General features: G+C 60.3%; 1 protein-coding gene across 1 annotated transcript in view; it reads right to left on the reverse strand.

The window, feature by feature from the left end:
• LOC140407246 (low-density lipoprotein receptor-related protein 1-like) overlaps positions 1–7,879 on the reverse strand; it is a gene marked incomplete at its 3' end in the record, with an annotated part of 31,538 nt that extends 23,659 nt beyond the window's left edge. The window contains exons 1-2 of the mRNA XM_072494878.1: positions 7,798–7,879; positions 3,423–3,539 (exon numbers count right to left, since the gene is read on the reverse strand). Of these exons, the coding sequence (XP_072350979.1) occupies positions 3,423–3,539; positions 7,798–7,879 (199 nt within the window). The remainder of the gene's footprint in view (positions 1–3,422; positions 3,540–7,797) is intronic.
• Between the last annotated feature and the right edge of the window lie 6,473 nt (positions 7,880–14,352).

The raw sequence follows: 14,352 nt of genomic DNA on the forward strand, positions 1-14,352 counted from the left end.
CGCGAGACGCAGAGCGCGAGAGGCAGAGCGCGAGAGGCAGAGCGCGAGAGGCAGAGCGCGAGAGGCAGAGCGCGAGAGGCAGAGCGCGAGAGGCAGAGCGCGAGAGGCAGAGCGCGAGAGGCAGAGCGCGAGAGACAGAGCGCGAGAGACAGAGCGCGAGAGACAGAGCGCGAGAGACAGAGCGCGAGAGACAGAGCGCGAGAGACAGAGCGCGAGAGACAGAGCGCGAGAGACAGAGCGCGAGAGACAGAGCGCGAGAGACAGAGCGCGAGAGACAGAGCGCGAGAGACAGAGCGCGAGAGACAGAGCGAGAGAATGGGAGAGAGAGACAGAGCGAGAGACAGAGAGCGAGAGACAGAGCGAGAGAATGGGAGAGAGAGACAGAGCGAGAGACAGAGAGCGAGAGAATGGGAGAGAGAGGCAATGGGAGCAAGCGAATGGGAGAGAGAGAGAGACAGAGAGCGAGAGACAGAGAGCGAGAGACAGAGAGCGAGAGACAGAGAGCGAGAGACAGAGAGCGAGAGACAGAGAGCGAGAGACAGAGAGCGAGAGACAGAGAACGAGAGACAGAGAACGAGAGACAGAGAGCGAGAGACAGAGAGCGAGAGACAGAGAGCGAGGGAGAGAGAGAGAGGGAGAGAGAGAGAGAGAGAGCGAGAGAGAGAGAGCGAGAGGCAGAGCGCGAGAGGCAGAGCGCGAGAGGCAGAGCGCGAGAGGCAGAGCGCGAGAGGCAGAGCGCGAGAGGCAGAGCGCGAGAGACAGAGCGCGAGAGACAGAGCGCGAGAGACAGCGCGAGAGACAGAGCGCGAGAGACAGAGCGCGAGAGGCAGAGCGCGAGAGGCAGAGCGCGAGAGGCAGAGCGCGAGAGGCAGAGCGCGAGAGGCAGAGCGCGAGAGGCAGAGCGCGAGAGGCAGAGCGCGAGAGACAGAGCGCGAGAGACAGAGCGCGAGAGACAGAGCGCGAGAGACAGAGCGCGAGAGACAGAGCGCGAGAGACAGAGCGCGAGAGACAGAGCGCGAGAGACAGAGCGAGAGAGACAGAGCGAGAGACAGAGCGAGAGACAGAGCGAGAGACAGAGCGAGAGACAGAGCGAGAGACAGAGCGAGAGACAGAGCGAGAGACAGAGCGAGAGACAGAGCGAGAGACAGAGCGAGAGACAGAGCGAGAGAATGGGAGAGAGAGACAGAGCGAGAGACAGAGAGCGAGAGACAGAGCGAGAGAATGGGAGAGAGAGACAGAGCGAGAGACAGAGAGCGAGAAAATGGGAGAGAGAGAGAGAGAGAGAGAGAGAGACAGAGAGCGAGAGACAGAGAGCGAGAGACAGAGAGCGAGAGACAGAGAGCGAGAGACAGAGCGAGAGAATGGGAGAGAGAGGCAGAGAGAGCGAGCGAATGGGAGAGAGAGAGAGAGACAGAGAGAGAGAGACAGAGAGCGAGAGACAGAGAGCGAGAGGCAGAGAGCGAGAGGCAGAGAGCGAGAGGCAGAGAGCGAGAGGCAGAGAGCGAGAGGCAGAGAGCGAGAGGCAGAGAGCGAGAGGCAGAGAGCGAGAGACAGAGAGCGAGAGACAGAGAGCGAGAGACAGAGAGCGAGAGACAGAGAGCGAGAGACAGAGAGCGAGAGACAGAGAGCGAGAGACAGAGAGCGAGAGACAGAGAGCGAGAGACAGAGAGCGAGAGACAGAGAGCGAGAGACAGAGAGCGAGAGACAGAGAGCGAGAGACAGAGAGCGAGAGACAGAGAGCGAGAGACAGAGAGCGAGAGACAGAGCGCGAGAGACAGAGCGCGAGAGACAGAGAGCGAGAGAATGGGAGAGAGAGGCAGAGAGAGCGAGCGAATGGGAGAGAGACAGAGAGCGAGAGACAGAGAGCGAGAGACAGAGAGCGAGAGACAGAGAGCGAGAGACAGAGAGCGAGAGACAGAGCGCGAGAGACAGAGCGCGAGAGACAGAGCGCGAGAGACAGAGCGCGAGAGACAGAGCGCGAGAGACAGAGCGCGAGAGACAGAGCGCGAGAGACAGAGCGCGAGAGACAGAGCGCGAGAGACAGAGCGCGAGAGACAGAGCGCGAGAGACAGAGCGCGAGAGACAGAGCGCGAGAGACAGAGCGCGAGAGACAGAGCGCGAGAGACAGAGCGCGAGAGACAGAGCGCGAGAGACAGAGCGCGAGAGACAGAGCGCGAGAGACAGAGCGCGAGAGACAGAGCGCGAGAGACAGAGCGCGAGAGACAGAGCGCGAGAGACAGAGCGCGAGAGACAGAGCGCGAGAGACAGAGCGCGAGAGACAGAGCGCGAGAGACAGAGCGCGAGAGACAGAGCGCGAGAGACAGAGCGCGAGAGACAGAGCGCGAGAGACAGAGCGCGAGAGACAGAGCGCGAGAGACAGAGCGCGAGAGACAGAGCGCGAGAGACAGAGCGCGAGAGACAGAGCGCGAGAGACAGAGCGCGAGAGACAGAGCGCGAGAGACAGAGCGCGAGAGACAGAGCGCGAGAGACAGAGCGCGAGAGACAGAGCGCGAGAGACAGAGCGCGAGAGACAGAGCGCGAGAGACAGAGCGCGAGAGACAGAGCGCGAGAGACAGAGCGCGAGAGACAGAGCGCGAGAGACAGAGCGCGAGAGACAGAGCGCGAGAGACAGAGCGCGAGAGACAGAGCGCGAGAGACAGAGCGCGAGAGACAGAGCGCGAGAGACAGAGCGCGAGAGACAGAGCGCGAGAGACAGAGCGCGAGAGACAGAGCGCGAGAGACAGAGCGAGAGAATGGGAGAGAGAGGCAGAGAGAGCGAGCGAATGGGAGAGAGAGAGAGAGAGACAGAGAGCGAGAGACAGAGAGCGAAAGACAGAGCGAGAGAATGGGAGAGAGAGGCAGTGAGAGAGAGCGAATGGGAGAGAGAGAGAGAGAGAGAGCGAGAGAGAGAGAGCGAGAGAGAGAGAGCGAGAGAGAGAGAGCGAGAGAGAGAGAGCGAGAGAGAGAGAGCGAGAGAGAGAGAGCGAGAGAGAGAGAGCGAGAGAGAGAGAGCGAGAGACAGCGAGCGAGAGACAGCGAGCGAGAGACAGAGAGCGAGAGACAGAGAGCGAGAGACAGAGAGCGAGAGACAGAGAGCGAGAGACAGAGAGCGAGAGACAGAGAGCGAGAGACAGAGAGCGAGAGACAGAGAGCGAGAGACAGAGAGCGAGAGACAGAGAGCGAGAGACAGAGAGCGAGAGACAGAGAGCGAGAGACAGAGAGCGAGAGACAGAGCGCGAGAGACAGAGCGCGAGAGACAGAGCGCGAGAGACAGAGCGCGAGAGAATGGGAGAGAGAGGCAGAGAGAGAGAGCGAATGGGAGAGAGAGAGAGAGACCGGTTGAAGGAGTGAACGTTTTGCACAGTAACAGGGAAACGGGACACAGACACAGCCTCGTTCGAACAGGAAGGTTAAACACTAACCACAATTAGCTTCATCAGAGCTGTCTTGACAATCATTGTCGCCATCACAGATGAAGGCTGGATTCGTGCAGTGTCCGGTCCCACACTGGAACTGACCCGGGCGGCATTTAAACTCAGCTGTACAACGAGAGAGAGACGGAGCCGTCACATCCCGAGACCACACGATACATTTACTCTGTATCTAACCCCGTGCTGTACCTGTCCTGGGAGTGTTTGATGGGGACAGTGTAGAGGGCGCTTTACTCTCTATCTAACCCCGTGCTGTACCTGTCCTGGGAGTGTTTGATGGGGACAGTGTAGAGGGAGCTTTACTCTCTATCTAACCCCGTGCTGTACCTGTCCTGGGAGTGTTTGATGGGGACAGTGTAGAGGGAGCTTTACTCTCTATCTAACCCCGTGCTGTACCTGTCCTGGGAGTGTTTGATGGGGACAGTGTAGAGGGAGCTTTTGTCCTGGGAGTGTTTGATGGGGACAGTGTAGAGGGAGCTTTACTCTCTATCTAACCCCGTGCTGTACCTGTCCTGGGAGTGTTTGATGGGGACAGTGTAGAGGGAGCTTTACTCTGTATCTAACCCCGTGCTGTACCTGTCCTGGGAGTGTTTGATGGGGACAGTGTAGAGGGAGCTTTACTCTGTATCTAACCCCGTGCTGTACCTGTCCTGGGAGTGTTTGATGGGGACAGTGTAGAGGGAGCTTTACTCTGTATCTAACCCCGTGCTGTACCTGTCCTGGGAGTGTTTGATGGGGACAGTGTAAAGGGAGCTTTACTCTGTATCTAACCCCGTGCTGTACCTGTCCTGGGAGGGTTTGATGGGGACAGTGTAGAGGGAGCTTTACTCTGTATCTAACCCGAGCTTTACTCTGTATCTAACCCCGTGCTGTACCTGTCCTGGGAGGGTTTGATGGGGACAGTGTTGAGGGAGCTTTACTCTGTATCTAACCCCGTGCTGTACCTGTCCTGGGAGTGTTTGATGGGGACAGTGTAGAGGGAGCTTTACTCTCTATCTAACCCCGTGCTGTACCTGTCCTGGGAGTGTTTGATGGGGACAGTGTAGAGGGAGCTTTACTCTGTATCTAACCCCGTGCTCTACCTGTCCTGGGAGTGTTTGATGGGGACAGTGTAAAGGGAGCTTTACTCTGTATCTAACCCCGTGCTGTACCTGTCCTGGGAGTGTTTGATGGGGGACAGGTGCAGAGGGAGCTTTACTCTGCATCTAACCCCGTGCTGTACCTGTCCTGGAGTGTTTGATGGGGACAGTGCAGAGGGAGCTTTACTCTGTATCTAACCCCGTGCTGTACCTGTCTGGGAGTGTTTGATGGGACAGTGCAGAGGGAGCTTTACTCTGCATCTAACCCGTGCTGTACCTGTCCTGTGAGTGTTTGATGGGGACAGAGTAGAGGGAGCTTTACTCTGTATCTAACTCCGTGCTGTACCTGCCCTGGGAGTGTTTGATGGGGACAGTGTAGAGGGAGCTTTACTCTGTATCTAACCCGTGCTGTACCTGTCCTGGGAGTGTTTGATGGGGACAGTGTAGAGGAGCTTTACTCTGTATCTAACCCCGTGCTGTACCTGTCCTGGGAGTGTTTGATGGGGACAGTGTAGAGGGAGCTTTACTCTGTATCTAACCCCGTGCTGTACCTGTCCTGGGAGTGTTTGATGGGGAGAGTGCAGAGGGAGCTTTACTCTGTATCTAACCCCGTGCTGTACCTGTCCTGGGAGTGTTTGATGGGGACAGTGTAGAGGGAGCTTTACACTGTATCTAACCCCGTGCTGTACCTGTCCTGGGAGTTTTGATGGGACAGTGTAGCGGGAGCTTTACTCTGTATCTAACCCCCTGCTGTACCTGTCCTGGGAGTGTTTGATGGGGACAGTGTAGAGGGCGCTTTACTCTGTATCTAACCCCGTGCTGGACCTGTCCTGGGAGTGTTTGATGGGGACAGTGTAGAGGGAGCTTTACTCTGTATCAAACCCCGTGCCTGTACCTGTCCTGGGAGTGTTTGATGGGGACAGTGTAGAGGGAGCTTTAATCTGTATCTAACCCCGTGCTGTACCTGTCCTGGGAGTGTTTGATGGGGACAGTGTAGAGGGAGCTTTACTCTGTATCTAACCCCGTGCTGTACCTGTCCTGGGAGTGTTTGATGGGGACAGTGTGGAGGGAGCTTTACTCTGTATCTAACCCCGTGCTGTACCTGCCCCTGGGAGTGTTTGATGGGGACAGTGTAGAGGGAGCTTTACTCTGTATCTAACCCCGTGCTGTACCTGTCCTGGAGTTTTGATGGGGACAGTGTAGCGGGAGCTTTACTCTGTATTTAACCCCCTGCTGTACCTGTCCCTGGGAGTGTTTGATGGGGACAGTGTAGAGGGAGCTTTACTCTGTATCTAACCCCGTGCTGTATCTGTCCTGGGAGTGTTTGAGTTTGAGGGGACAGTGTAGAGGGAGCTTTACTCTGTATCTAACCCCGTGCTGTACCTGTCCTGGGGAGTGTTTGATGGGGACAGTGTAGAGGGAGCTTTACTCTGTATCTAACCCCGTGCTCTACCTGTCCTGGGAGTGTTTGATGGGGGCAGTGTAGAGGGAGCTTTACTCTGTATCTAACCCCGTGCTCTACCTGTCCTGGGAGTGTTTGATGGGGACAGTGCAGAGGGAGCTTTACTCTGCATCTAACCCCCGTGCTGTACCTGTCCTGTGAGTGTTTGATGGGGAACAGAGTAGAGGGAGCTTTACTCTGTATCTAACTCCGTGCTGTACCTGCCCTGGGAGTGTTTGATGGGGACAGTGTAGAGGAGCTTTACTCTGTATCTAACCCCGTGCTGTACCTGTCCTGGAGTGTTTGATGGGGACAGTGTAGAGGGAGCTTTACTCTGTATCTAACCCCGTGCTGTACCTGTCCTGGAGTGTTTGATGGGGACAGTGTAGAGGGAGCTTTACTCTGTATCTAACCCGTGCTGTACCTGTCCTGGAGTGTTTGATGGGGAGAGTGCAGAGGGAGCTTTACTCTGTATCTAACTCCCGTGCTGTACCTGTCCTGGGAGTGTTTGATGGGGACAGTGTAGAGGGAGCTTTACTCTGTATCTAACCCCGTGCTGTACCTGTCCTGGGAGTTTTGATGGGGACAGTGTAGCGGGAGCTTTACTCTGTATCTAACCCCCTGCTGTACCTGTCCTGGGAGTGTTAGATTGGGGACAGTGTAGAGGGCGCTTTACTCTGTATCTAACCCCGTGCTGGACCTGTCCTGGGAGTGTTTGATGGGGACAGTGTAGAGGGAGCTTTACTCCTGTATCAAACCCCGTGCTGTACCTGTCCTGGGAGTGTTTGATGGGGACCAGTGTAGAAGGGAGCTTTAATCTGTATCTAACCCCGTGCTGTACCTGTCCTGGGAGTGTTTGATGGGGACAGTGTAGAGGGAGCTTTACTCTGTATCTAACCCCGTGCTGTACCTGTCCTGGGAGTGTTTGATGGGGACAGTGTTGGAGGGAGCTTTACTCTGTATCTAACCCCGTGCTGTACCTGCCCTGGGAGTGTTTGATGGGGACAGTGTAGAGGGAGCTTTACTCTGTATCTAAACCCGTGCTGTACCTGTCCTGGGAGTGTTTGATGGCGACAGTGTAGAGGGAGCTTTACTCTGTATCTAACCCCGTGCTGGACCTGTCCTGGGAGTGTTTGATGGGGACAGTGTAGAGGGAGCTTTACTCTGTATCTAACCCCGTGCTGTACCTGTCCTGGGAGTGTTTGATGGGGACAGTGTAGAGGGTGCTTTACTCTGTATCTAACCCCGTGCTGTACCTGTCCTGGGAGTGTTTGATGGGACAGTGTAGAGGGAGCTTTAATCTGTATCTAACCCCGTGCTGTACCTGTCCTGGGAGTGTTTGATGGCGACAGTGTAGAGGGAGCTTTACTCTGTATCTAACCCCGTGCTGTACCTGTCCTGGGAGTGTTTGATGGGGACAGTGTGGAGGGAGCTTTACTCTGTATCTAACCCCGTGCTGTACCTGTCCTGGGAGTTTTGATGGGGACAGTGTAGAGGGGAGCTTTACTCTGTATCTAACCCCGTGCTGTACCTGTCCTGGGAGTGTTTGATGGGACAGTGTGGAGGGAGCTTTACTCTGTATCTAACCCCGTGCTGTACCCTGTCCTGGGAGTTTTGATGGGGACAGTGTAGCGGAGCTTTACTCTGTATCTAACCCCCTGCTGTACCTGTCCTGGGAGTGTTTGATGGGGACAGTGTAGAGGAGCTTTACTCTGTAATCTAACCCCGTGCTGTACCTGTCCTGGGAGTGTTTGATGGGGACAGTGTAGAGGGAGCTTTACTCTGTAATCTAACCCCGTGCTGTACCTGTCCTGGGGAGTGTTTGATGGGGACAGCGCATACTCACGGCAATCCTCCGGCTCATCGGAACGATCACCACAGTCGTCCTCAGTGATCACACTTCCACCAGAAGGGGATGCACTTGTCATTCTTACGAGACAAACTATGAAGGCAACAGCAACAGATTAATAATGTACAAAGCAAGAAAACTCGCAACCCTGAGGGGAGGGCCGCACTGTGGGAGGGTCGGTGCTGGAGTAGCGCCGCACTGTGGGAGGGTCAGTGCTGAGGGAGCTCCGCACTGTGGGAGGGTCGGGTGCTGAGGGAGCTCCGCACTGTGGGAGGGTCAGTGCTGAGGGAGCGCCGCACTGTGGGAGGGGTCAGTGCTGAGAGAGTGCCGCACTGTGGGGAGGTCGGTGCTGAGGGAGCGCCGCACTGTGGGAGGGTCAGTGCTGAGGGAGCTCCGCACTGTGGGAGGGTCAGTGCTGAGGGAGCGCCGCGCACTGTGGGAGGGTCAGTGCTGAGGGAGCTCCGCACTGTGGGAGGGTCAGTGCTGAGGGAGCTCCGCACTGTGGGAGGGTCAGTGCTGAGGGAGCTCCGCACTGTGGGAGGGTCAGTGCTGAGGGAGCTCCCGCACTGTGGGAGGGTCAGTGCTGAGGGAGCTCCGCACTGTGGGAGGGTCAGTGCTGAGGGAGCTCCGCACTGTGGGTCAGTGCTGAGGGAGCTCCGCACTGTGGGAGGGTCGGTGCTGAGGGAGCTCCGCACTGTGGGAGGCGGTCAGTGCTGAGGGAGCTCCGCACTGTGGAGGGTCAGTGCTGAGGGAGCGCCGCACTGTGGGAGGGTCAGTGCTGAGGGGAGCGCCGCACTGTGGGAGGGTCAGTGCTGAGGGAGCGCCGCACTGTGGGAGGGTCAGTGCTGAGGGGAGCTCCGCACTGTGGGAGGGTCAGTGCTGAGGGAGCTCCGCACTGTGGGAGGGTCAGTGCTGAGGGAGCGCCGCACTGTTGGGAGGGTCAGTGCTGAGGGAAGCACCGCACTGTGGGAGGGGTCAGTTCTGAGGGAGCTCCGCACTATGGGAGGGTCAGTGCTGAGGGAGCACCGCACTGTGGGAGGGTCAGTGCTGAGGGAGCTCCGCACTGTGGGAGGGTCAGTGCTGAGAGAGCTCCGCACTGTGGGAGGGTCCAGTGCTGAGGGAGCGCTGCACTGCGGGAGGGTCAGTGCTGAGGGAGCTCCGCACTGCGGGAGGGTCAGTGCTGAGGGAGCGCCGCACTGTGGGAGGGTCGGTTGCTGAGGGAGCTCCGCACTGTGGGTAGGGTCAGTGCTGAGGGGAGCGCCGCACTGTGGGAGGGTCAGTGCTGAGAGAGCACCGCACTGTGGGAGGGTCAGTGCTGAGGGAGCGCCGCACTGTGGGGAGGGTCAGTGCTGAGGGAGCGCTGCACTGCGGGAGGGTCAGTGCTGAGGGAGCTCCGCACTTGCGGGAGGGTCAGTGCTGAGGGAGCGCCGCACTGCGGGAGGGTCCAGTGCTGAGGGAGCGCCGCACTGTGGGAGGGTCAGTGCTGAGGGAGCGCCGCACTGTGGGAGGGTCAGTGCTGAGGGAGCGCCGCACTGCGGGAGGGTCAGTGCTGAGGGAGCGCCGCACTGCGGGAGGGTCAGTGCTGAGGGAGCTCCGCACTGTGGGAGGGTCAGTGGTGAGGGAGCTCCGCACTGTGGGAGGGTCAGTGCTGAGGGAGCGCCGCACTGTGGGAGGGGTCAGTGCTGAGGGAACGCCGCACTGTGGGAGGGTCGGTGCTGAGGGAGCTCCGCACTGTGGGGAGGGTCAGTGCTGAGGGAGCGCCGCACTGTGGGAGGGTCAGTGCTGAGGGAGCGCCGCACTGTGTGAGGGTCGGTGCTGAGGGAGCTCCGCACTGCGGGAGGGTCAGCGCTGAGGAGCGCCGCACTGTGGGAGGGTCATTGCTGAGGGAGCGCCGCACTGTGGGAGGGTCAGTGCTGAGGGAGCGCCGCACTGTGGGAGGGTCAGCGCTGAGGGAGCGCCGCACTGTGGGAGGGTCGGTGCTGAGGGAGCTCCGCACTGTGGGAGGGTCATTGCTGAGGGAGCGCCGCACTGTGGGAGGGTCAGTGCTGAGGGAGCGCCGCACTGTGGGAGGGTCAGTGCTGAGGGAGCGCCGCACTGTGGGAGGGTCAGTGCCGAGGGAGCTCCGCACTGTGTGGAGGGTCAGTGGCTGAGGGGAGCGCACGCTGGGAATCTACGTAAATACCCGTTCCCTTTCTTTTAGCCCCAACCGGACCCCGCAGCCACTGCCCGCTGCCTCCCCCCGCTTGCCGTTGACTCTCTGGCCTACCTGACTGGCCGTACAGTTGGACAGGCCCAGGTCTTGCTGTCCGCTGCGAGGTAGAAAGTTGGTGGGACAGGCACAGCTGTAACCCCCTCGGGGGCCAGCAGGCACAGGTTGGTGCACCCCCCGTTCTCTCGCTTGCACGTGGTGGTCGGGCACTGTGGAGGCAAAAGACAAAGTCGGGGGGGGGGGGGTCAGTCATCGTCAGGCGTTTCGAATCCCCCCGTTTCACCACCCCACCCCCCCAACTTCCCGGCCTTGCGTTCCGGGTCCCGGACGAGCGAGCGCGATCGGAAGGGAGCGAAGGGCTTCGGAACTGCGCCGCACGCAGAGGGATCTGGGGCGGCAAACGGAGCCCCGGCATTTATTACGGGAGCGAGTGTCTAAATGGGGGAGGGGTCCGGGTGGTTGGCGGGGCTGCGGCCCCGGGTACGATTCTGCTCTCCGCGTTCCCGCCGCCCGCTTCCTGGGGTTGGTTTGTTCCACGAGGAGATGGGGGCGGGATTGAGCAGGCTAAGTGAATGGGCTAGGGTCTGGCAGATGGAATACAACGTTGACAAATGTGAGGTTATCCATTTTGGTCGGAATAACAGCAAAAGGGATTATTATTTAAATGATAAAATATTAAAACATGCCGCTGTGCAGAGAGACCTGGGTGTGCTAGTGCATGAGTCGCAAAAAGTTGGTTTACAGGTGCAGCAGGTGATTAAGAAGGCAAATGGAATTTTGTCCTTCATTGCTAGAGGGATGGAGTTTAAGACTAGGGAGGTTATGCTGCAATTGTATAAGGTGTTAGTGAGGCCACACCTGGAGTATTGTGTTCAGTTTTGGTCTCCTTACCGACGCACTGGCACTGGAGGGTGTGCAGAGGAGATTCACTCGGTTAATCCCAGAGCTGAAGGGTTGGATTACGAGGAGAGGTTGAGTAGACTGGGACTGTACTCATTGGAATTTGGAAGGATGAGGGGGGGATCTTATAGAAACATTCTGATAGGGGGATAGATAGGATAGATGCGGGCAGGTTGTTTCCACTGGCGGGTGAAAGCAGAACTAGGGGGCATAGCTCAAAATAAGGGGAAGTAGATTTAGGGACTGAGTTTAGGAGGAACTTCTTCACCCAAAGGGTTGTGAATCTATGGAATTCCTTGCCCAGCGAAGCAGTTGAGGCTCCTTCATTAAATGTTTTTAAGATAAAGATAGATAGTTTTTTGAAGAATAAAGGGGATTAAGGGTTATTGGTGTTCGGGCCGGAAAGTGGAGCTGAGTCCACAAAAGATCAGCCACGATCTCATTGAATGGTGGAGCAGGCTCGAGGGGCCAGATGTTTCCAGGTAATCCTGGTTCTTAAGGGGGGAGGGTTGTCACGGTTTGAGAACGAGGGGGCTCCCCCCCCTCGACGACAGGGCCGAGGAGGGGGGGTTTCCGGCTAACGGGCTCGGGCGCTCCGCGCGGCGGGAAGTGCGGGTACCTTCGGGTTGCCTGTACGAGTGGAAGATGTGTATATCCATGGGACGATGCAAAGTGCTGATCAACATGCTCTTGTTCGCCCCGGTGCTCTTGTGCGCCCGGTTGATGGACTTGGTCTCCCAGTCCGTCCAGTAGATGTAATCTCAAAGAGAGTCAGGGCGAAAATGTGGGGGATGTCCTGATGCAGAACTATGGGGGGGGGGGTAGGGGGAGAGAGAGCGGGAGGGGAGGGGGGGGAAGAGAGCGAGAGGGGGAGGGGGAGAGAGCGAGAGGGGGGAGGGGGGGAGAGAGCGCGAGAGGGGGAGGGGGGGGAGAGCGAGAGGGGGAGGGGGAGAGAGAGCGAAGAGGGGGAGAGAGCGAGAGGGGGAGGGGGGAGAGAGCGAGAGGGGGAGGGGGGAGAGAGCGAGAGGGGGAGGGGGAGAGAGCGAGGGGGGGAGGGGGAGAGAGCAGAGAGGAGGAGAGAGCGAGAGGGGGAGGGGGGGGAGAGCGAGAGGGGGAGGGGGGGGAGAGCGAGAGGGGGAGGGGGGGAGAGGGGGAGAGAGCGAGAGGAGGAGAGAGAGCGAGAGGGGAAGGGGGGACGAGAGCGAGAGGGGGAGGGGGGAGAGCGAGAGGGGGAGGGGAAGAGAGCGAGAGGGGAGGGGGAAAGAGCGAGAGGGGGAGGGGGAAAGAGCGAGAGGGGGAGGGGGAGAGAGCGAGAGGGGGAGGGGGGAGAGAGAGGAGAGAGAGCGAGAGGGGGGAGGGGGGGCGAGCGAGAGGGGGAGGGGGAGAGAGCGAGAGGGGGAGGGGGAGAGGAGCGAGAGGGGGAGGGGGAGAGAGCGAGAGGGGGAGGGGGGAGAGAGAGCGAGGGGGGAGGGTCAGAGAGCGAGAGGAGAGAGAGCGAGAGGGGGAGGGGGAGAGAGCGAGAGAGGGAGGGGGGAGAGCGTGAGGGAGAGAGAGCGAGAGGGGGAGGGGGGGAGAGAGCGAGAGGAGAGAGAGCGAGAGGGGGAGGTGGGGAGAGAGCGAGAGAGGGAGGGGGGGAGAGAGCGTGAGGAGAGAGAGCGAGAGGGGGAGGGGGGAGAGAGCGAGAGAGGGAGGGGGGGGAGAGCGAGAGGGGGAGGTGGGGAGAGCGAGAGGGGGAGGGGGGAGAGCGAGAGGGGGGAGAGAGCGAGAGGAGAGAGAGCGAGAGGGGGAGGGGGAAGAGCGCGAGAGCGGGAGGGGGAGAGAGAGCGAGAGGAGGGGGTGGGGGGGAGAGAGCGAGAGGAGAAGAGCGCGAGAGGGGGAGGGGGGAGAGAGCGAGAGGGGGAGGGGGGGAGAGAGCGAGAGGGGGAGGGGGGAGAGGGGGAGGGGGGAGAGGGGGAGGGGGGGGAGAGAGCGAGAGGAGAGAGCGCGCGAGGGGGAGGGGAGAGAGGGGGAGGGGGGAGAGAGCGAGAGGGGGAGGGGGGAGAAAGAGCGAGAGGGGGAGGGGGGAGAAAGAGCGAGAGGGGGAGGGGGGGGAGAGAGCGAGAGGGGGAGGGGGGGAGAGCGAGAGGGGGAGAGAGCGAGAGGGGAGAGAGCGAGAGGGGGGAGAGAGCGAGAGGGGGAGAGAGCGAGAGGGGGAGAGAGCGAGAGGGGGAGAGAAGCGAGAGGGGAGAGAGCGAGAGGGGGAGAGAGCGAGAGGGGGAGAGAGCGAGAGGGGGAGAGAGCGGGAGGGGGGAGAGGGCGAGAGGGGGAGAGGCGAGAGGGGGAGAGAGCGAGAGGGGGAGAGAGCGAGTGGGGGGAGAGAGCGAGAGGGGGGAGAGAGCGAGAGGGGGAGAGAGCGAGAGAGCGTGAGGGGGAGAGAGCGAGAGGGGGAGAGAGCGAGAGAGCGAGAGGGGGGAGAGAGCGAGAGGGGGAGAGAGCGAGAGAGCGAGTGGGGGGAGAGAGGGAGTGGGGGAGGAGGGAGAGGGGGAGGGGGGAGAGAGCGAGAGGGGGAGAGAGGGGGAGGGGGGTGCGAGCGAGAGGGGGAGAGAGCGAGAGGGGGAGGGGGGAGGAGAGCGAGTGGAGGAGTGAGAGCGAGAGGGGTAGGGGGGAGAGAGAGCGAGAGGGGTAGGGGGGAGAGAGAGCGAGAGGGGTAGGGGGGAGAGAGAGCGAGAGGGGGAGAGAGCGAGAGGGGGACGCGAGCGAGAGGGGGAGCGAGCGAGAGGGGAGCGAGCGAGAGGGGGGAGCGAGCGAGAGGGGGGAGCGAGGCTGAGAGGGGGAGCGAGCGAGAGGGGGGAGCGAGCGAGAGGGGGAGCGAGCGAGAGGGGGAGCGAGCGAGAGGGGGGGGGGAGCGAGCGAGAGGGGGGAGCGAGCGAGAGGGGGAGCGAGCGAGAGGGGGGAGAGAGGGGGAGAGAGCGTGAGGGGAGGAGGAGAGAGCGAGAGGGGGAGGAGCGAGAGAGCGAGAGGGGGAGGAGGAGAGAGCGAGATGGGGAGGGGGAGACATGGGAGGGGGAGACCATGGGGAGGGGGAGGGGAGAGAGCGAGAGGGGGGAGGGGAGAGAGCGAGAGGGGGAGGGGGAGAGAGGGGGAGAGAGCGAGAGGGGGAGAGAGCGAGAGGGGGAGGAGGAGAGAGCGAGAGGGGGAGGAGGAGAGAGCGAGATGGGGAGGGGGAGACATGGGGAGGGGGAGAGAGCGAGAGGGGGAGGGGAGAGAGCGAGAGGGGGGAGGGAGAGAGGGGGAGGGGAAGAGAGCGAGAGGGGGGGGGGGGAAGAGAGCGAGAGGGGGATGGGGGGAAGAGAGCGAGGAGAGAGAGACGGGGGAGAAAGAGAGACGGGGGAGGAGAGAAGAGAGACGGGGGAGAAAGAGAGACGGGGGGAGAAAGAGAGACGGGGGAGAAAGAGAGACGGGGG

This window comes from Scyliorhinus torazame, unplaced genomic scaffold, assembly GCF_047496885.1.
Source record: "Scyliorhinus torazame isolate Kashiwa2021f unplaced genomic scaffold, sScyTor2.1 scaffold_1372, whole genome shotgun sequence".
Taxonomy (NCBI): Eukaryota; Metazoa; Chordata; class Chondrichthyes; order Carcharhiniformes; family Scyliorhinidae; genus Scyliorhinus; species Scyliorhinus torazame.